Genomic DNA, 15,164 nt, shown 5'->3' on the forward strand with positions numbered 1-15,164 from the left:
GTCCCAAAAAGATATTTATAAAATTTTTCAAAGGATATCGTTATTTGAATTTCAGACTAATTTTTTAGCAATGACTAAAACAAAATCAAAAACCGATTTGAGACGCCTGGTAAATAAGATGACATCACCATAGCAATCTGACAGTTCCAAATAGTTTTTTTTGTCGATTTGTTTGCAGTTTTCGAAGAGTAACATTTTCAATGATTTTGACATTTCGTTGTTGACAGGCTAATCAGAGATTACTGTCCATTTAATTCATTCGTGGATTTATAAATGATGTTCTTCTCTCCAATTTTACTTATTGGCTGAATGTTTAGCGCATTTCTAACTTTTTTTCTTTACCATTCGATACCTCATTTTGATTTCTTATAAAAGAAAAAGCGAAGGAAGTAGATTTTTGGACATGTCAACCTGAATCAAACGTACTGAGAGGCTCGAGTGTATAGACTGGTAACTTGTTTACAATTTCTCATTCAGTCTATATCAGCTTGACTTCACCTATCCGAAAACACTTTTTTTGAATAATTCAATCTTTTTTTGAATAGTACTCTTGAAAAATTGAATTTCATATTTTTTGATAATTTTTCTTAGATTTTTATTTATTCCATTACATGCGAACTGGAAGCTAATTTGGATAAAGGTAAGATTAGTGTATGAACATTTGCACGTCATTGAAGAGTGTGATTAAAGATTAAAATTGCTCTCTACAGTGTGCAATTAACGATTAATTGCTCTTTTGAAGGCGCGCCAAATGAGAAAAAATAAGCCATCGTGCGATTAGTTTTATAACCTGCTATGGGTAGCTCAAGTCACCTGAACTTTGATATCCCCCAGGGAAATAGCAAAACAAAACATATCAGTCTACAATGAAACAATCAATATCTTTTATGCAAGGGTAAAACTTTTCCCAACGAGGCATAAAATGATACCGCTCACAACTTATTTCTGCTAAGATAACTCGAACAACATACATCATTTTGATTACCTCGCTTTCGACCTTTTCACTACATTGTGTATCGTATTAAGTTAAGCACTGAATAAAAAATGTTTTTTTGTTTCTTTAGGAAGCTTCTAGTGTAGCTAGAATGATTTGCTGCCAAGCGAGGAACAATTTCACCCTCAAAATGTTAGGTACGTAACTGTAAAGGCAAATCTTCGATGGTTTCCTTCTAATTAATGTTCAAAAAAAAAGAATGGTGAAAACTTGTTGCAACTGAACACAGTAGAACCTCCATTTTTTTAATGAGGATTTGACTAGTAAATGACCGGGGAAAATAAAATTGTCTGCTGATCAGAGGTGTCCGCCTTTTAGACTGTCCGTTAATTGGAGATTTTTACTGTAATCTTAGGATGAAAATTAAAAGATTTTGGCTTTCACTATCAGATCTTATTCGTAAACTTGAAGTTAAAATCGCTCAAAACAGTTGTCGGCATGTGCCTACATCTGGTAAATGGGTCGAACCGTTTTTGAAAGGGTTTTAGGAACAAAGAAATATCTTCGTAAGGGCGGGGATGCTTCTTTTCTGTCTTTGATTTACAGTGAAGTTAACGGTGCAAATTTTATAACATGACTCATTTATTTAGTTTCAGGGCTGTTGTTATCAGTATCAGTATTGCCGCTCTTAACACTTGCTTCAAACTCTGTGACATACGAATTGGATACGTTCACTAAAGGTCACGTGTTTACTGTTCAAAAAGATCAAGAAGTTATTCTTAAGAGGTATGGGAACGAAGTTGATAAGAGCCAAACTACAGTCAACTCTCTCTAACTCGATCTTCACGGGACCAAAATTTTATTCGAATTACAAAAAGTGTAATTTCCTTCTCTTTTTTTATGGCAACAGTTATTTAAACTTAATTACATATTACACATCGCAATACACGTTCTTTTTTATAAGAACAAGTTAAGAACATTTTTATGGACTCTAAAACACCCAATTTTCTTAGGAAATAGCTCAAAGATACACTCCTAAAATGATAAAAATAAGAACACTTTTAGACTTGAAGCTCAAGAAGTTAAGAACATCCAAAGGCTTCAACAATTCAGGACGTTCTTATAAAAGAAACGTGTTTTCGGGACACACTGTATCTACTCCCTTTTTTTTTCAGCAAGAGCCGTTATTATCTCATACAAATCAACGGTCAAAATCATGCGATGCCTCTTCGACTCGACACTGGTGGATACGGGACCATCACTGTACTAGCTTTCTTTACTCCCTACTCAAAAGACACATTCTACATCCAAATTGATGACCATGTTGAATATACCAAGCTCTCAGATAACGAAGTGAGTTGACTGTTTAGAAAAACATGCTTATGCCTAGCACGCGAATCCCTTTGATTGAAGATGAAAATTTGATTACTTTAATGTAGATAAATTTTCGTATGCAGATATTTTCGTCAAAAATAATTTAATTTTCGCGGGACTTATTTTCGCGGATCGTCCCCTTTTTCAACTAATTTCTTCGATCTTTCTATGGGTTTTGGCTAAAATCTAAGGTTTTTGTCAAAGAAACGGTTGTTACTATAACGAGGAACAAGAAGTAACGAGTGCTTAAAAATGGAAGTAACGAGTACTAGACCTAAGTAACGAGTACTTTAGTCGCGAAATTGACGCTCAAATGTCTTGCTTTTGTCACCAGTCACTTGTTTTAAGGTTTATGACGTCTTTGCTAGATTTTTTTTCGGTCACCTTTTTCTCGTGATTGGCTTGTCCTTTCAAATTTGGCATGTGACTCTTTGACAATAATGGAAATTAACCTAATTAGTTTTTGTCAACTTTTGGTGATAACGTCATCACTTAAGCCTTTTTTCGCAACTTGCGAAATGTAATTCTCGCGAAAACCAATCCACTTTAGATAGGCTGAAAGGGAAAAACTATTCGGTGTAATGACACATTGAGCCCAGCTTCTTTAGAGTTCCTTCCATTTTCACCCAACTCTGAATTGTAACACTTTTCACTTTAAAACACGGCATTATCTCCTAATATATCTTACTCGCTTTATCTTGCATTGCATGTTCTCCCTATCAGAACAGCTTGTAAATGTCATTTCACATTTTCTTTCAGCTTCTCCTAGGAGTAGAAGGTGGGAATGATGTCTTTTTGACGATGGCTTTGGAAAGTGAAGAAGGTGCTCAATTGTACCAACTCACAGATGAAGAACTTGATAATTCGGACCGATTTATGGCTATGAAGATCACGGTGGAGAATGATATTTCCGGTGAGTAATGTGTTTCTGTATACAGCCCCCATGTGCTATAAGGGCCCACTTAATGATCATACATTTATAACTCGTCGGCCATCTGCAATGAAAATTTTCAATCGTTAACAATATTAAAAGGGATATTAATCTTTCAGAATTATCCTATCTAAAGTTTTCATTAAAAACAAGTTTTAAATAGGTAGAAAGTTGGCCGTGAATTGAAATTTGCTTCTTTTTATTTTATTGGACCTACCTGGAGGTCCTATGAATTAACCTGTGTGTTTTGGACTTTGTTATAAATCTGTTCATTAGTTTCTCCTAAGTTTTTGTACAAAGACTATGAAAAAGCTCATTTTTCGGAAAATAATATTGTTTCATTGAAACCTTGAAATCGTTTTGGAAATAAATACACGTAGTGCACCAGATAGTGGTCTTTAAGTATCCAGTTCACGCATACGTGTGTCGTCTTCTTCTTATGTTGGTTGTTTACGTAGAAAGTATCGTACTTGGGCTTTCTCTTTGATCAATCTGTGATCGTAAAACTATATCGAAACAACATTCATTTATGAACGTTCAAATGGTCATTCTTCATATAATTTTTATTTTAAACAATATTTCGACCTCCTTAGTGGAGGTCTTCGTCAGGTTTACAAACGTTCAGTTGAAATCATTGTTTTGACGTCAAATGACATGTTGGCAATGACCTCAACCTGATATGCTAGAGCATTGGTTTCCAGAACCTAGACGTCACATACTGACCATTGTCTAGATTTAGAACATGTTCACTATGTGGCACCGTCTCACGGAACTGGATCTTAAATGCTTCTCTTACCTTTCTATCAAATTTCTTATGTAGGTGCTCCCTTCGACGCAAGCATCACCGTCATCGAAGAAGACGCATTGAGGAGTAAAATCAACGTTAACTTCACCTCCTACAAAGAATTTCGTGATATTTTCATCAGTTACGAGGTGTGCTTTCAATTCCTCTTCCCTCGGCTGCCGGCAAATTCCAATTATTTTACAATACATGGACCATAGATTTAAAAAGCCCAAAGGGCTAAATGTCGTGCTTTAAGCCATCGCAGGTAAAAAGTGAATATCGGAAAAAATATTGTTGCTATTGTTTTCGAAAACCCGCGAATCTTCTGATTGATCAAGCGCTGAAATGCTATTGTATTGTCACTTGACTTAGGTAGGATTTCCTACCTAACAGGCACATATTTCAGCAAAACCCTACATCCAGCCCTTCGGGCTTTATAAATCTTTGACATGAACCCTTCAACGAACGATTTTCTCTGCCAACAATACTGCGTGAGTTCAGAAATCTTGTGGTTCGATTTTTGTGATTCGACTTAATAATAGCTTTACTGCGTGAGTTTAAAATCCATGACAGAACCGAATTCCTAGAGAACTCAACGAAACGTTCTTTGCGGGTTTGCGACAACCTGCTTAACCTCGTCAATGTCATGTCGAGAGAAACGCCTATTTTCTGTAAGAATTGCAATGACGGGCTAGTCAATACTAGGCTGTACACATCCCCTGGTATGTTTTGATAAAGGGGGTTTGTATCGTCTACAATATTTCTGTCCCAACCCCCGTCTTTTCTTTTGTCATTTTCGATTATGCGTCATAGCAATACAGCGACTTCTTTTTTTTCTTTGTTCTATTTTGAATTTTTTTTTCTCCTTAGACTTCAGAGATGGAAATCTATTTCATTTACGACCATCCTTTACCATATACTCCGGTTACCGTATCATGCGTTGCCACTGATTATTTCACCGGCGAAACCCGACAAACGTTCGACTTATCGAACATACCGCTAAATTCAGTACCGAATGCTCCTAATGGATATTTACGATTCGCCTTCACCGCTGCTCAATACTCGGACATGAGTTTATACACCATCAAATGTGGTGATAGTTTTACCAAGACTATCTTTATCGATCCTTTAGGTAAGAAGGTTTCGTTCAATAATTCTTTTCTTTTGAAGCACCAACACATCAGTAATGATGAAGTGGCAAGATGGTTATTGAATAGCACGTTTTGTTTGTCCCCATCAAGAGATAGTACCGAGTTTATGTATCGGAGGATATCGAGGGCGACGGTAAGTGAAACCGATACAAAACAAAGTCGATAGTTGATGTACGGCTCCATATCGCCTTTGCTCACCTAAACAGACGACGGTATTTTGGTGTTTTTACGGTCATCGATCAAAGTGGACGGCAATTTCGGCCCCATGTCAACTTTGCTTTATACCGCCCCCCTCGATTTATCTCGAATACTAAACTCGCTACAATCAGGGACAAAATACTTGGCACAAAAGGGAAATTCACCGGGGTGTTTTGAAACCACAATCGATTTGTAAGTGCTCTAAAGTAGTTTCGAAGGGTAGATTTTAACTCTGAGTTTTAACGCTAGACTTAAGACTTAGAACCTTAGGATGTGTGGATCCAAAAGTTCAAAAATGGTCCAGTAGGGCTTGAAATATAGCCTAGAAACCAATAAATCCCTCCCAGATCGAAATACTTGATGAAATCAAGTCGAAGGCCTAAAAATTGACATTCCCGCTCGAGCTTCAATTTTCAAAAAATTGTAAATTAGCCAAAAGTGCCAATATATTATGACACTGATTGTAGTATGTTACGAAAGCAGCCTGCGAGGCGACCTTTTTTCCTATGTGTTTCAGCTAGACATTTTGATCCGTTCTGATTGGGGCTTCGTAAATCCGTCGGCTAGAAATGATGATGTGTTCTGATGAGACAGGGGTATATTCAATGTCGTCTAACATGTTCTTGTTGTCTAGGTAACTTTAAAGGTTTCCTTGAAATCAGAACACATCATTTGTATAAAAAATTGAAGGTCATAACATGTAGTCTCCTATAAGAAAAGAGCACATTATTTCAAAAAAATTGTTTCGCCGGCTGCTCCTGATGTTAGTCTTACACATCTAACTTTTGGATTATGAAAGCTGGGTGTTGATGTAGTATAGAACTTGATCTGGAATCCAAATTTACTTGTTTCAAAAAAGGCTGTCTCCAATTTCATGTTAGTGTATGCCAACTTGTTTATAAATCTTACCTACCCTGTTCGTTTATGCTAACTTCTTCTCAAATTTTCCTTTTAAGGGTTGGGTTACAATACCCTTTTCGTTTATGCTAGCTTCTTCGCAAATCTTCCTTTTAAGGGTTGGGTTACACGACCATGTTCGTTTATGCTAACTTCTTCGCAAATCTTCCTTTTAAGGGTTGGGTTACACTACCCTTTTCGTTTATGCTAGCTTCTTCGCAAATCTTCCTTTTAAGGGTTGGGTTACACGACCATGTTCGTTTATGCTAACTTCTTCGCAAATCTTCCTTTTAAGGATTGGGCTACACTACCCTCTGTTCGTTTATGCTAACTTCTTCACAAATCTTCCTTTTAAGGGTTGGGTTACATCAGAATACGAGGAGCTGATGTTGCTTCACAAGAAAGCGAAGAGATGTTCCAAATAACTTTCAATGAGACTTTCTACATCGGAGGTATAATAATCAATCTGAAATTGTTTTGTTAATCTTTCAAGTCTCAGTATATCATTAGAAAACAAGTCATCAACGACCTCGTAAATTCTGTTCAATTTTTGTCTTTTCATAGGGCTATTCATATTTTATTCAATCGATGGTCAGTACCAAAACGAGGCTATATACACTTTAGAAGGAGGTCAAATATCTCTCCAACCATTCAATGGATCAACAGTCTTCCCTCATTTTCTTCCTGTCCAACGTGTCCAGTTCCGCATGAAAGGATTTTCAAATCTTGTTTCATTTGATGTGACATCGCGTAAGTTTCTTAATTTGGAGGAGCGATAGCCAAGTGGTCAAAGGTGTCAGCGTTTCAAACCAGGAGTTCGCGGTTCGAATCCACGCGGGATTAGGGTTCATAGATAGCCGAGTCGGCTGGTCATGAGCCCCGTGAAAACAACTGAATAATTGTCTGAAGGTCTTCGATTACTGGGCTAATTATCCGTTCATTACTAGTGTTCGTAGACCTTTGAAAAAGTTCGTCAAGAATGACACTGTGGAATGAGATGAGAATCAGATTAGCGTAAACGTCTAAATCATTTTAGTATTAGCCTGTACGCATTCCCTCTAGGATGTTTTGATATAGGGGATGAGTATCGTGTATAAAATTCCCGCCCGAGAGTTACCCCCGTCTTTGTGTTTTTTGGGGTTAAGGGCCTTGATTAGTTTTTGTACGAGAAATCTTCAAATTTCATGAAATGTTCAATAAAATTTTGAATGGCTAGAGGTTAATATATCGTTAGATTACTGGACTTTTTTAAGAAAATTAGAACAGGTTACCCCGAAATTTGGGTAACTCTCGGACGGGAATTTTATACACGATACTCATCCCCTATACAGGGTGTCTACGGGACCTTGAAAACCTTGAAAATCCTGAAAAAAATCAGTAGATAACCTGCTATATCAAAACATATCAGAGGGGATGCGTGCAGGCTATTTTGGGGCTGGTTGTTTAGCCAAAACAAGCAAAACCGTATTGCCTTTTGATTGAAAACGAAAGTGAAAGTGAAAGTGAAAGTGACTTGGTTTTATGTTCATGATTGACGTTTGCTATTGGTGCGATTTCGCTTTATAACGTGGTCGTGTTACAAAAATACATGCTGTTTATAGGAAAAAAATAAGATCTACCTGAAATTTTCTCCAGAACTTTCTCCATCCTCTATAGGATGCTAACATCCCTTTTTTGGGCAATTTCTTTTTTCCCCAGGCAAAACCTTAAGGGCGAATTTTTTTGAAAATTTCAAACCTATTTTCAGACAATATCAATCATGTATACCATTCGAAAGCTCTCGAAAAAATTATATAAAAAACTTTTAAACGTTTATAGCCGATTTCCTTACCTAACTCGAGATATTTATTAGCCGATCACTAAGTGAATACGTGCCATGCGGGAAGTATCAGAGCCTTTTAGGAGATTAACGTAACATACACTTAGCCTCCAATAAAAGAGTTTTGATCAACCACTTGCCCTCTTTTTCATTTTAGCTGCTGTTTTATTCCAACGTACATCTGGTCAACCTGTACAAACGTGCATCAAAACATGCAATGATTACATGGTCACCATCAACCCTTTGCTCACTGTCAGGTACATTGATTTTAAAGTGGCTTTTACACAAACGCAAGATTGAAAGTAAGACCCATCGCCAGATTTCAAAAGATAAGAAAGTAAAGTAAAGAATATGTGACCCAGAAAAAAGTATAACGGTTTGAAGGGTACAGCTATGTCCGAAATGATTTGAATTTTTACTAAATTATTTTTTCCATTGTATAGAGGAAAGGCAAACTTAAAATTTGGTTCAGTGGTTGTCAAATTATAAGCTTTTGAAGTCAAAATTCACTTTTGAAAAATGTCAAAAATCATCTTGAAAATGGGGTATCAAATTTTAATCAATTAAACACAAATAAAAAGTTAATTTATTAATTTCTTTTATTAAATCAACAAGATTTGGGAATGTGAACAACAAGGATAGAATATTTTTCTTTCTTCTTTTGGTTTGAATGTTTGAACCATACAGCACCATAACAAAGCATTCTCAATGTTCAAGCTTAGATTAACGACATTAATAAATCTTTTTAACGACTTTTAAGTCATTATTCTAAGCTTGAAAGCTTGAACATTGATATGGTGTTGTATGGTTCATTCAATTTGATACCCTGTTTTTGATGATTTTTGACATTTTTCAAAAGTGAATTTTGACTTCAAAAGCTTTTAACTTGAGAACCACTGAATAAGATTTAAAGACAATACGTTGTTTACGCCGTCTCTCATTACTTTGTGATTAGACCACTTCTCACGGAACCACCTATACCAATCGAAAGCTAAAAAAACGATCGATAAGACTTTTAAGTGGATATAGTTGGGAAATTCGAGTAAATCGACTGGGAATGACGTCAAAACGTAATTTTGACGTTAATTTTCTCGAGATAGGTTGAGAAATCGACAATATCAACTTGAAAGTCCTCTATATCGTTTTTTTAGAGCTTTCGATCGGTATAAGTCGTTTTCGGTTGAAATTTCGTCAAATTTTTGGGGTTAAGGGATTTTGCCTGTGACGTCAGTTTCAGAGTCCTAAAAAGTTTTTCTAGGCCTTAGAAAAGAACCCCTCGTGAAAAACTCTTAAAATACTTCATTCTTTGAAATGGACCAGGTTTGGTTGCGTAGTATAAAATATGTTACGGGTCCTAAAGGTTTGCTTCCTACTAAAAGTATTATAAATTTTTTATGGTCAGAAGGATTAGTTAATTTTTGAAACCGTCGACCTCTGGTTTATACTCTAGAGGCTGAGTTAGGTCCCGTATGCGCATCGGCGTATAGTCATTTTTTCTTTTGATCATGAAAGTATAGTCCTTGAAGAGTCAGAAAACGTGTGTGGCGTTATTTGGATCAGGCTCAATTTTCCATAATGGCGGATTTTAGATTTTCAACCCTTTTTAGCCCTCTTGCTTGAAAAACTTAGAAAACGTAAGTACTTCGTATCTCTTGATAACGAAATTTTCTGACCATGGTTCTGACCTTTTTCTTAATCAGCATAAAATTTCTGATCGATTGGTATATAATATGCAGGGTTTTAAGCTCAAAAAATATTTTTCTTAGCCTAGCAGAGCCTAAGAATATTTTGAATCCGCCATTATGGATTTCGAAATTCATGTAGAAAAAAAACTTTTCCTGAATTTTATTATTTGAACGGTAGGCAAGACCCTCCGAAAATTTCAAGTAAATCAAGTAAGCCAATCAAATGTTACAGCCACGCAATTCTGGAACCAAAAGTAGTCATTTCAAAAAATCAAAATCGAAAGTGCTTCATATCTCCAGATAACGAAATTTTCAGACCATGATTCTGACCTTTTTCTTAATCAGCATAAAATTTTTGATCGATTGGTATATAATATGTCTATGTTTAAAGTCAAAAAAGAGGGCTAAAAAGGGTTGAAAATCTAAAATCCGCCATTATGGAAATTTGAGCCTGATCCAAATAACGCCACACACGTTTTCTGACTCTTCAAGGACTATACTTTCATGATCAAAAGAAAAAATGACTATACGCCGATGCGCATACGGGACTTAAGTCAGCCCCTAGAGTATTAGATGGTTGTTTCAAATGCAGGTTTGAAAAGGTTTTCCAGATAGGAATGTTGTCTGTCTGAATCCTTGGAAAACGCCATATGCATTACTCAGTGCTTGGGCGCCAAATTCTTTTTTCCAGATTATTGTGTTACGTTACCAGAAAATCATTTTTGGACACTTCTAACGGTAGCGAGTTTTTTGCTAGTACCTGTAGCTAGTACACTATTTAGAGTTGAAAATATTACTTGAAAATATACCTAATATCCCGCATCATTTCAGATTTCCCATTGTTTTAAATTGACGTTTAGAGAGGCTCTTTTACTCAATCTAGAGGGTATAAAATCCAAAAGATCCGGGCCGTCGAGCCCAACAATGGTGGGCCCTCCTTATATATTAAACTTATGGCCCCCCTAAAGCGAATTTTGTATGTATAGCACTTTCACTGTCATAGTTTAACAGAAGATGTTTTTCATCTTTCCAGTCAATTGAAGGTCGCTGTTGAAACAGGAATTACAACGATCCCCATCCCTCTTGATGCCAACAATGTGTTTAGTTTGGATGGTCATTTAAATGAAGCAACCTCCAATGTTGTTCATATTTACGATGTGAGACCAGTCGTTGGTGAAGTCAAACTTTCCAGCCTTTTTGTGGCTTACCAAGCCAAGCTTGCACTATCTCCAATTGAATTCTCGAACCAAACAATTTCACCAGTGAATGGAACCTACGCTGTAAGTCATATCTAATTCTATTCCATAAAGAATTCGCACATTTTGATACTTTTCCCTTGAAAGAAAGAAAAACAAAATGAAAGTAACACTCACATCTCTGACATTTCTTTTGACGTTTTTTGACTCTTAAACACGACTAGGACCTAAGCTAGTCGCCTTGCAAAGCAAAGCATTGTTTGTAAAAGCTTGAAATTAAGAAATCAAAACACAAGTTGAATGTTTGAAAAAAACCTCCCTGTAGCAGTCTCAATCCTTTGCGCCAGGGTTATTAGTCAGACCCTGGAAAACGGCGAAGACCTTGAAATTATATTCGTCATAAATATTTTAGGGAAGATCTGGGAAACTCGGTGATTTGTTTTCTTTCAAATCGTTAAAATGTCTCTCCTTTCTTCAACAAAATTTCTGTAAGTATTCAATGAAAATGATCCTTATTCTGCTGAAAGACTTCTCAGGGTACAGCAAACATCTCCGCCACTGCTTACTCCACCCGAATTTATCACGCCACTCCTAAACTATTCCCTTTTTAGTGATCTTGTGTAGACGATAGGATCGTCTAGGTACAGACAAACTAGTACGGCAAAATTGGCATAAAGGCATCGTTTTTCAAACCTTCTTTGTTCTCATAGTTTAAATGGAGTTTGACAGAGGGATACGAGTTCGACATGAATTTCAAGATCTCTGATAACCTGACAGTGGAGCATTCTTTTCCTGCACCTGGAGACTTCTTAGTGGCGGTTATACAAGTACCTCAGGCCGATGTTGATTTGGGTAAGTTCAGAGAATATTTTCCTTTACCACTATTTGTATTTAATCGCGGATATCTCTGATAAGCATCCCTTTCTTAGGGATGCTTATCAGAGATATCCGCCTTACCGCCTTCTTCAACTTACAACATCTTTTATACTGCATTAACAGATTTCATAATTTTTCATGTTTTTCACTGACATTGAACAGATTTCATAATTTTTCATGTTTTTCACCGACATTGAACATGTTTCATAATTTTTCAGGTTTTTCACCGACATTGAATCAATTTAATAATTTTTCAGGTTTTTTACCGATATTGAATCGATTTAATATTTTTTTAGGTTTTTCGCCGAGCGATATTGAATCAATTTCTCAAATTTTTAGGTTTTCCACCGACATTGACGTTGACAGGGAAGGGCCGATACAAAGAGGAAGCCGTCTTCAACGTGATCGAAGATGTTCCAACCACGCCACCTGGTAAGCTTCTATTTCCCTAATCATGGGAGTCTAATTTTACTACTGTTTTCTCCCACAGACATCTTGTTTTGAAGTTCTACTTTATCATAAATAGGAATAAAGATGTTATTGAAAGTTACTTTTAAGTATTTTTTGATTAATTATTTTTCCTTTTCTTTCTTTTTCAGTTCCTGGACCAGTAAGTATTCTTTCGGCAATTTTATTTTCTGATACATGGATAGAAGCCAGATAACTTTTCCATGTTAAGGTTGTTAATATCACGATAATGTCAATGATGTTAGTGTCACCTGATACTTGCTGTAGGGGTGAGATCATTCCCTTTCAACAACAACCCGGCCTTTAAAAATAAATCATGTAACAAGTCATGAATGTCAATTGCTTTTTTCTTGAAGTATTTCCATGACAACCCATCTCCATAACAACTCACGTTATCAAGAAGTTTTATCAAATCTGCAATTAGTTCATAAGACCACGATTTCAGATCTTTACAAGTGAATTCTTTACGAAAAGATCTACAATCTTCCCGCCTAAACATCAATCAGTCAACACGACATTTTTCTTCCAGATATTGACAGTAGATATACGACACATTAACTATCACTCTCCAACGGTCAAAATTTTCTTCAAACGAGTAGAAAACGTGTCCGAGTTTGACCTGACCGTTATCGAGTTGAACAACTCCACTTTAAGTGCTGTTAACATAACATTCGTCGGTCGCTACAATCGCAGTCTGATAAGTGACAAGTTGGAATTCGAAATTTCAAATTACCAATTTCAGTCTCAAGCCAAACATTATAATATAAGTCTCAATTTTTATAACGGTACATCCACACTGAACAAGATCATTCAAACAGTTTTGATGACCGTTGAAATGACGAGAACGAATGAAGGGAAATTGAAGTTTTGGATGGTTTTTCATGCACTGTATCCTCTTGAAGAATATCAATATTCTTGGTGGATAACAAAGAACACTGAGGCAATGATTGGTAATTCATTAAGTATAATTTATGAAGATATTTGCGAACATTATCAAGCATCCTTGAAACATCCTAAACTGACGCAATCAAAGTTCACTTTTAAATACGAGGGTTGCCCGAAGACTCACATCATTAATGACATCATATTTAAACTGACCAGTTCTGTCAACCTTGAACTTACAATTAATTACGTCGTTCGGATTCCGATAAAGTATTATCAAGGCCGGCTGAAATGTTTACGTCTAGAGCCAGGCGATGGATCACGATACGGTTTCTCAGTTGACGGAGAGAAGATCTGTTCTGAAATAATGGGACATTTGGGAAAATGGATTAATTTCTCTTTGGATAATGAAGAGTATGTTGCCAACTTCAGCCATACTTTTAAAGTAAGCCATTGTTCTTTCTTTTGTGCTGTCCAAGGATGTCTTCTTAAGAAAATTTCTGTTGTTTTTTTTCAAAAGCTGCCGAGTAAACATTACTTTAACTTTTAATTAAATTGAGATTCGCGAGATTTAATGCGAGCCAAAAAATCGCGAAGTTTTTGGATTGGGTTAAAATGCAAAAGATTATATTTCAACCAAATATCAGAAAAGATACTGCGAATAGACTCAAAAGTACCTATTTTCAAGAGTGAATATGTTATCAATTTAGTTAATATGAGTGGTGCATATGAAACCCCGATCGACAACTGTGTCCCTGAATCAAATGAAATCGATTCTTAAACCTTTCAGAAGTATGAATTTATTTACACTATTTATCTTACAGAGCCAGATGGATGGACAATATGCTCATAGCTTTCTGCATGTTGAAGACACGCCATTTGGCTCACAACACAAGTCGCTGACCATCCTTCTTAACGAGAAAGAGAAAGAAATAGATAAGCCGGATAATGCGACGTGTCAACCACCTGTCGTTCAACTGCTAGGTAGATCAGTTTGAGTGAACCTTTCCAAAATAATACTGTAAAATCCGTATGCTTCGAAATATTTTTCAGGACCTTCGTCAAATCATAGTCGTTATAAAAAAACCCTGGTCTGGTAATGTATTGTTTTAGTTTGGTTTTTTGTTCAATTTTTGCTTTTTTGTTCAATTTTTGCTTTGTTGTAAATAAAAGGCAAGTTACGATTTGCATACTTTTTTATGACGTTACCATTTTTGACTCTTGGGATTGGTTGGTTTATTTCGTAAGTCACATGATCAAAAACTATGCAAAACAAATCAATGTAAGGTACAAAACCTCGAACGGTAATTCATAGAAAGAAACAAAAGCCTTCCAGACCGGGTGATTTATAATGACTATGGTCAAACCTACGCAAATTTAGCATAGTCCTGTTACAGTAGAGTTTCGTTAATTCGAACCTCTTTAAATCGAATGTCTCCTTAAATCGAACAAGTTTTTTCGTCTCTCCAGCTAACAAAACCTTATAACTAATCATTGATAACAAACATCACGGCATCTGTGTCGAGCAGACTTCCCCGTTTCACAATTGTTCACACACCTCTCATTTCTCAACCCTCAGGACTGGGTACTAATCTCTCATCAAGCATGACTGAGTTTCACCGCAGTCATTTCGTCACTCTACAAATACTTCAAACTATTAATTGTCAAGATTCGAAAGTCACCAAAACATCATGGCAGATATTCACCAATAATTCGCAAACTGGAAACTTTGACCAGCCTTTCAATACAAAGGAAGCTCGTTCAGATGGCCTAGACTTTCTTCTCGGCAAAAACAGTCTTCCGTACGGAGTGTACAAGATTTGTGCTACCACGGAGATGGCGATTGATCTAAGTATCTTTGGCGAGGCTTGTGGTTTCTTAAGAATTACGCCCACACCTCTGATGGCGGAAATATCGGGCGGTGTAGAAACGATAGTATCGGTCGAAGACGATGTAAGGAACAGTTATT

At 36.3% G+C, this 15,164-nt stretch overlaps 1 protein-coding gene across 1 annotated transcript in view; it reads left to right on the forward strand.

The window, feature by feature from the left end:
* The first annotated feature begins 548 nt into the window (after positions 1-548).
* LOC136798020 (polycystin family receptor for egg jelly-like) overlaps positions 549-15,164 on the forward strand; it is a 31,121-nt gene continuing 16,505 nt past the window's right edge. Inside the window, exons 1-17 of the mRNA XM_067054611.1 lie at positions 549-640; positions 1,065-1,131; positions 1,585-1,720; positions 2,110-2,287; positions 3,068-3,221; positions 4,060-4,172; positions 4,894-5,155; positions 6,626-6,721; positions 6,834-7,019; positions 8,246-8,345; positions 10,807-11,053; positions 11,680-11,821; positions 12,185-12,277; positions 12,445-12,455; positions 12,843-13,640; positions 14,020-14,179; positions 14,775-15,148. Coding sequence (XP_066910712.1) covers positions 1,086-1,131; positions 1,585-1,720; positions 2,110-2,287; positions 3,068-3,221; positions 4,060-4,172; positions 4,894-5,155; positions 6,626-6,721; positions 6,834-7,019; positions 8,246-8,345; positions 10,807-11,053; positions 11,680-11,821; positions 12,185-12,277; positions 12,445-12,455; positions 12,843-13,640; positions 14,020-14,179; positions 14,775-15,148 — 3,096 coding nt within the window. The 5' untranslated portion in view covers positions 549-640; positions 1,065-1,085. The remainder of the gene's footprint in view (positions 641-1,064; positions 1,132-1,584; positions 1,721-2,109; positions 2,288-3,067; positions 3,222-4,059; positions 4,173-4,893; positions 5,156-6,625; positions 6,722-6,833; positions 7,020-8,245; positions 8,346-10,806; positions 11,054-11,679; positions 11,822-12,184; positions 12,278-12,444; positions 12,456-12,842; positions 13,641-14,019; positions 14,180-14,774; positions 15,149-15,164) is intronic.

Source organism: Clytia hemisphaerica, unplaced genomic scaffold, assembly GCF_902728285.1.
Source record: "Clytia hemisphaerica strain Z4C2 unplaced genomic scaffold, Clytia hemisphaerica genome assembly, whole genome shotgun sequence".
NCBI lineage: Eukaryota > Metazoa > Cnidaria > Hydrozoa > Leptothecata > Clytiidae > Clytia > Clytia hemisphaerica.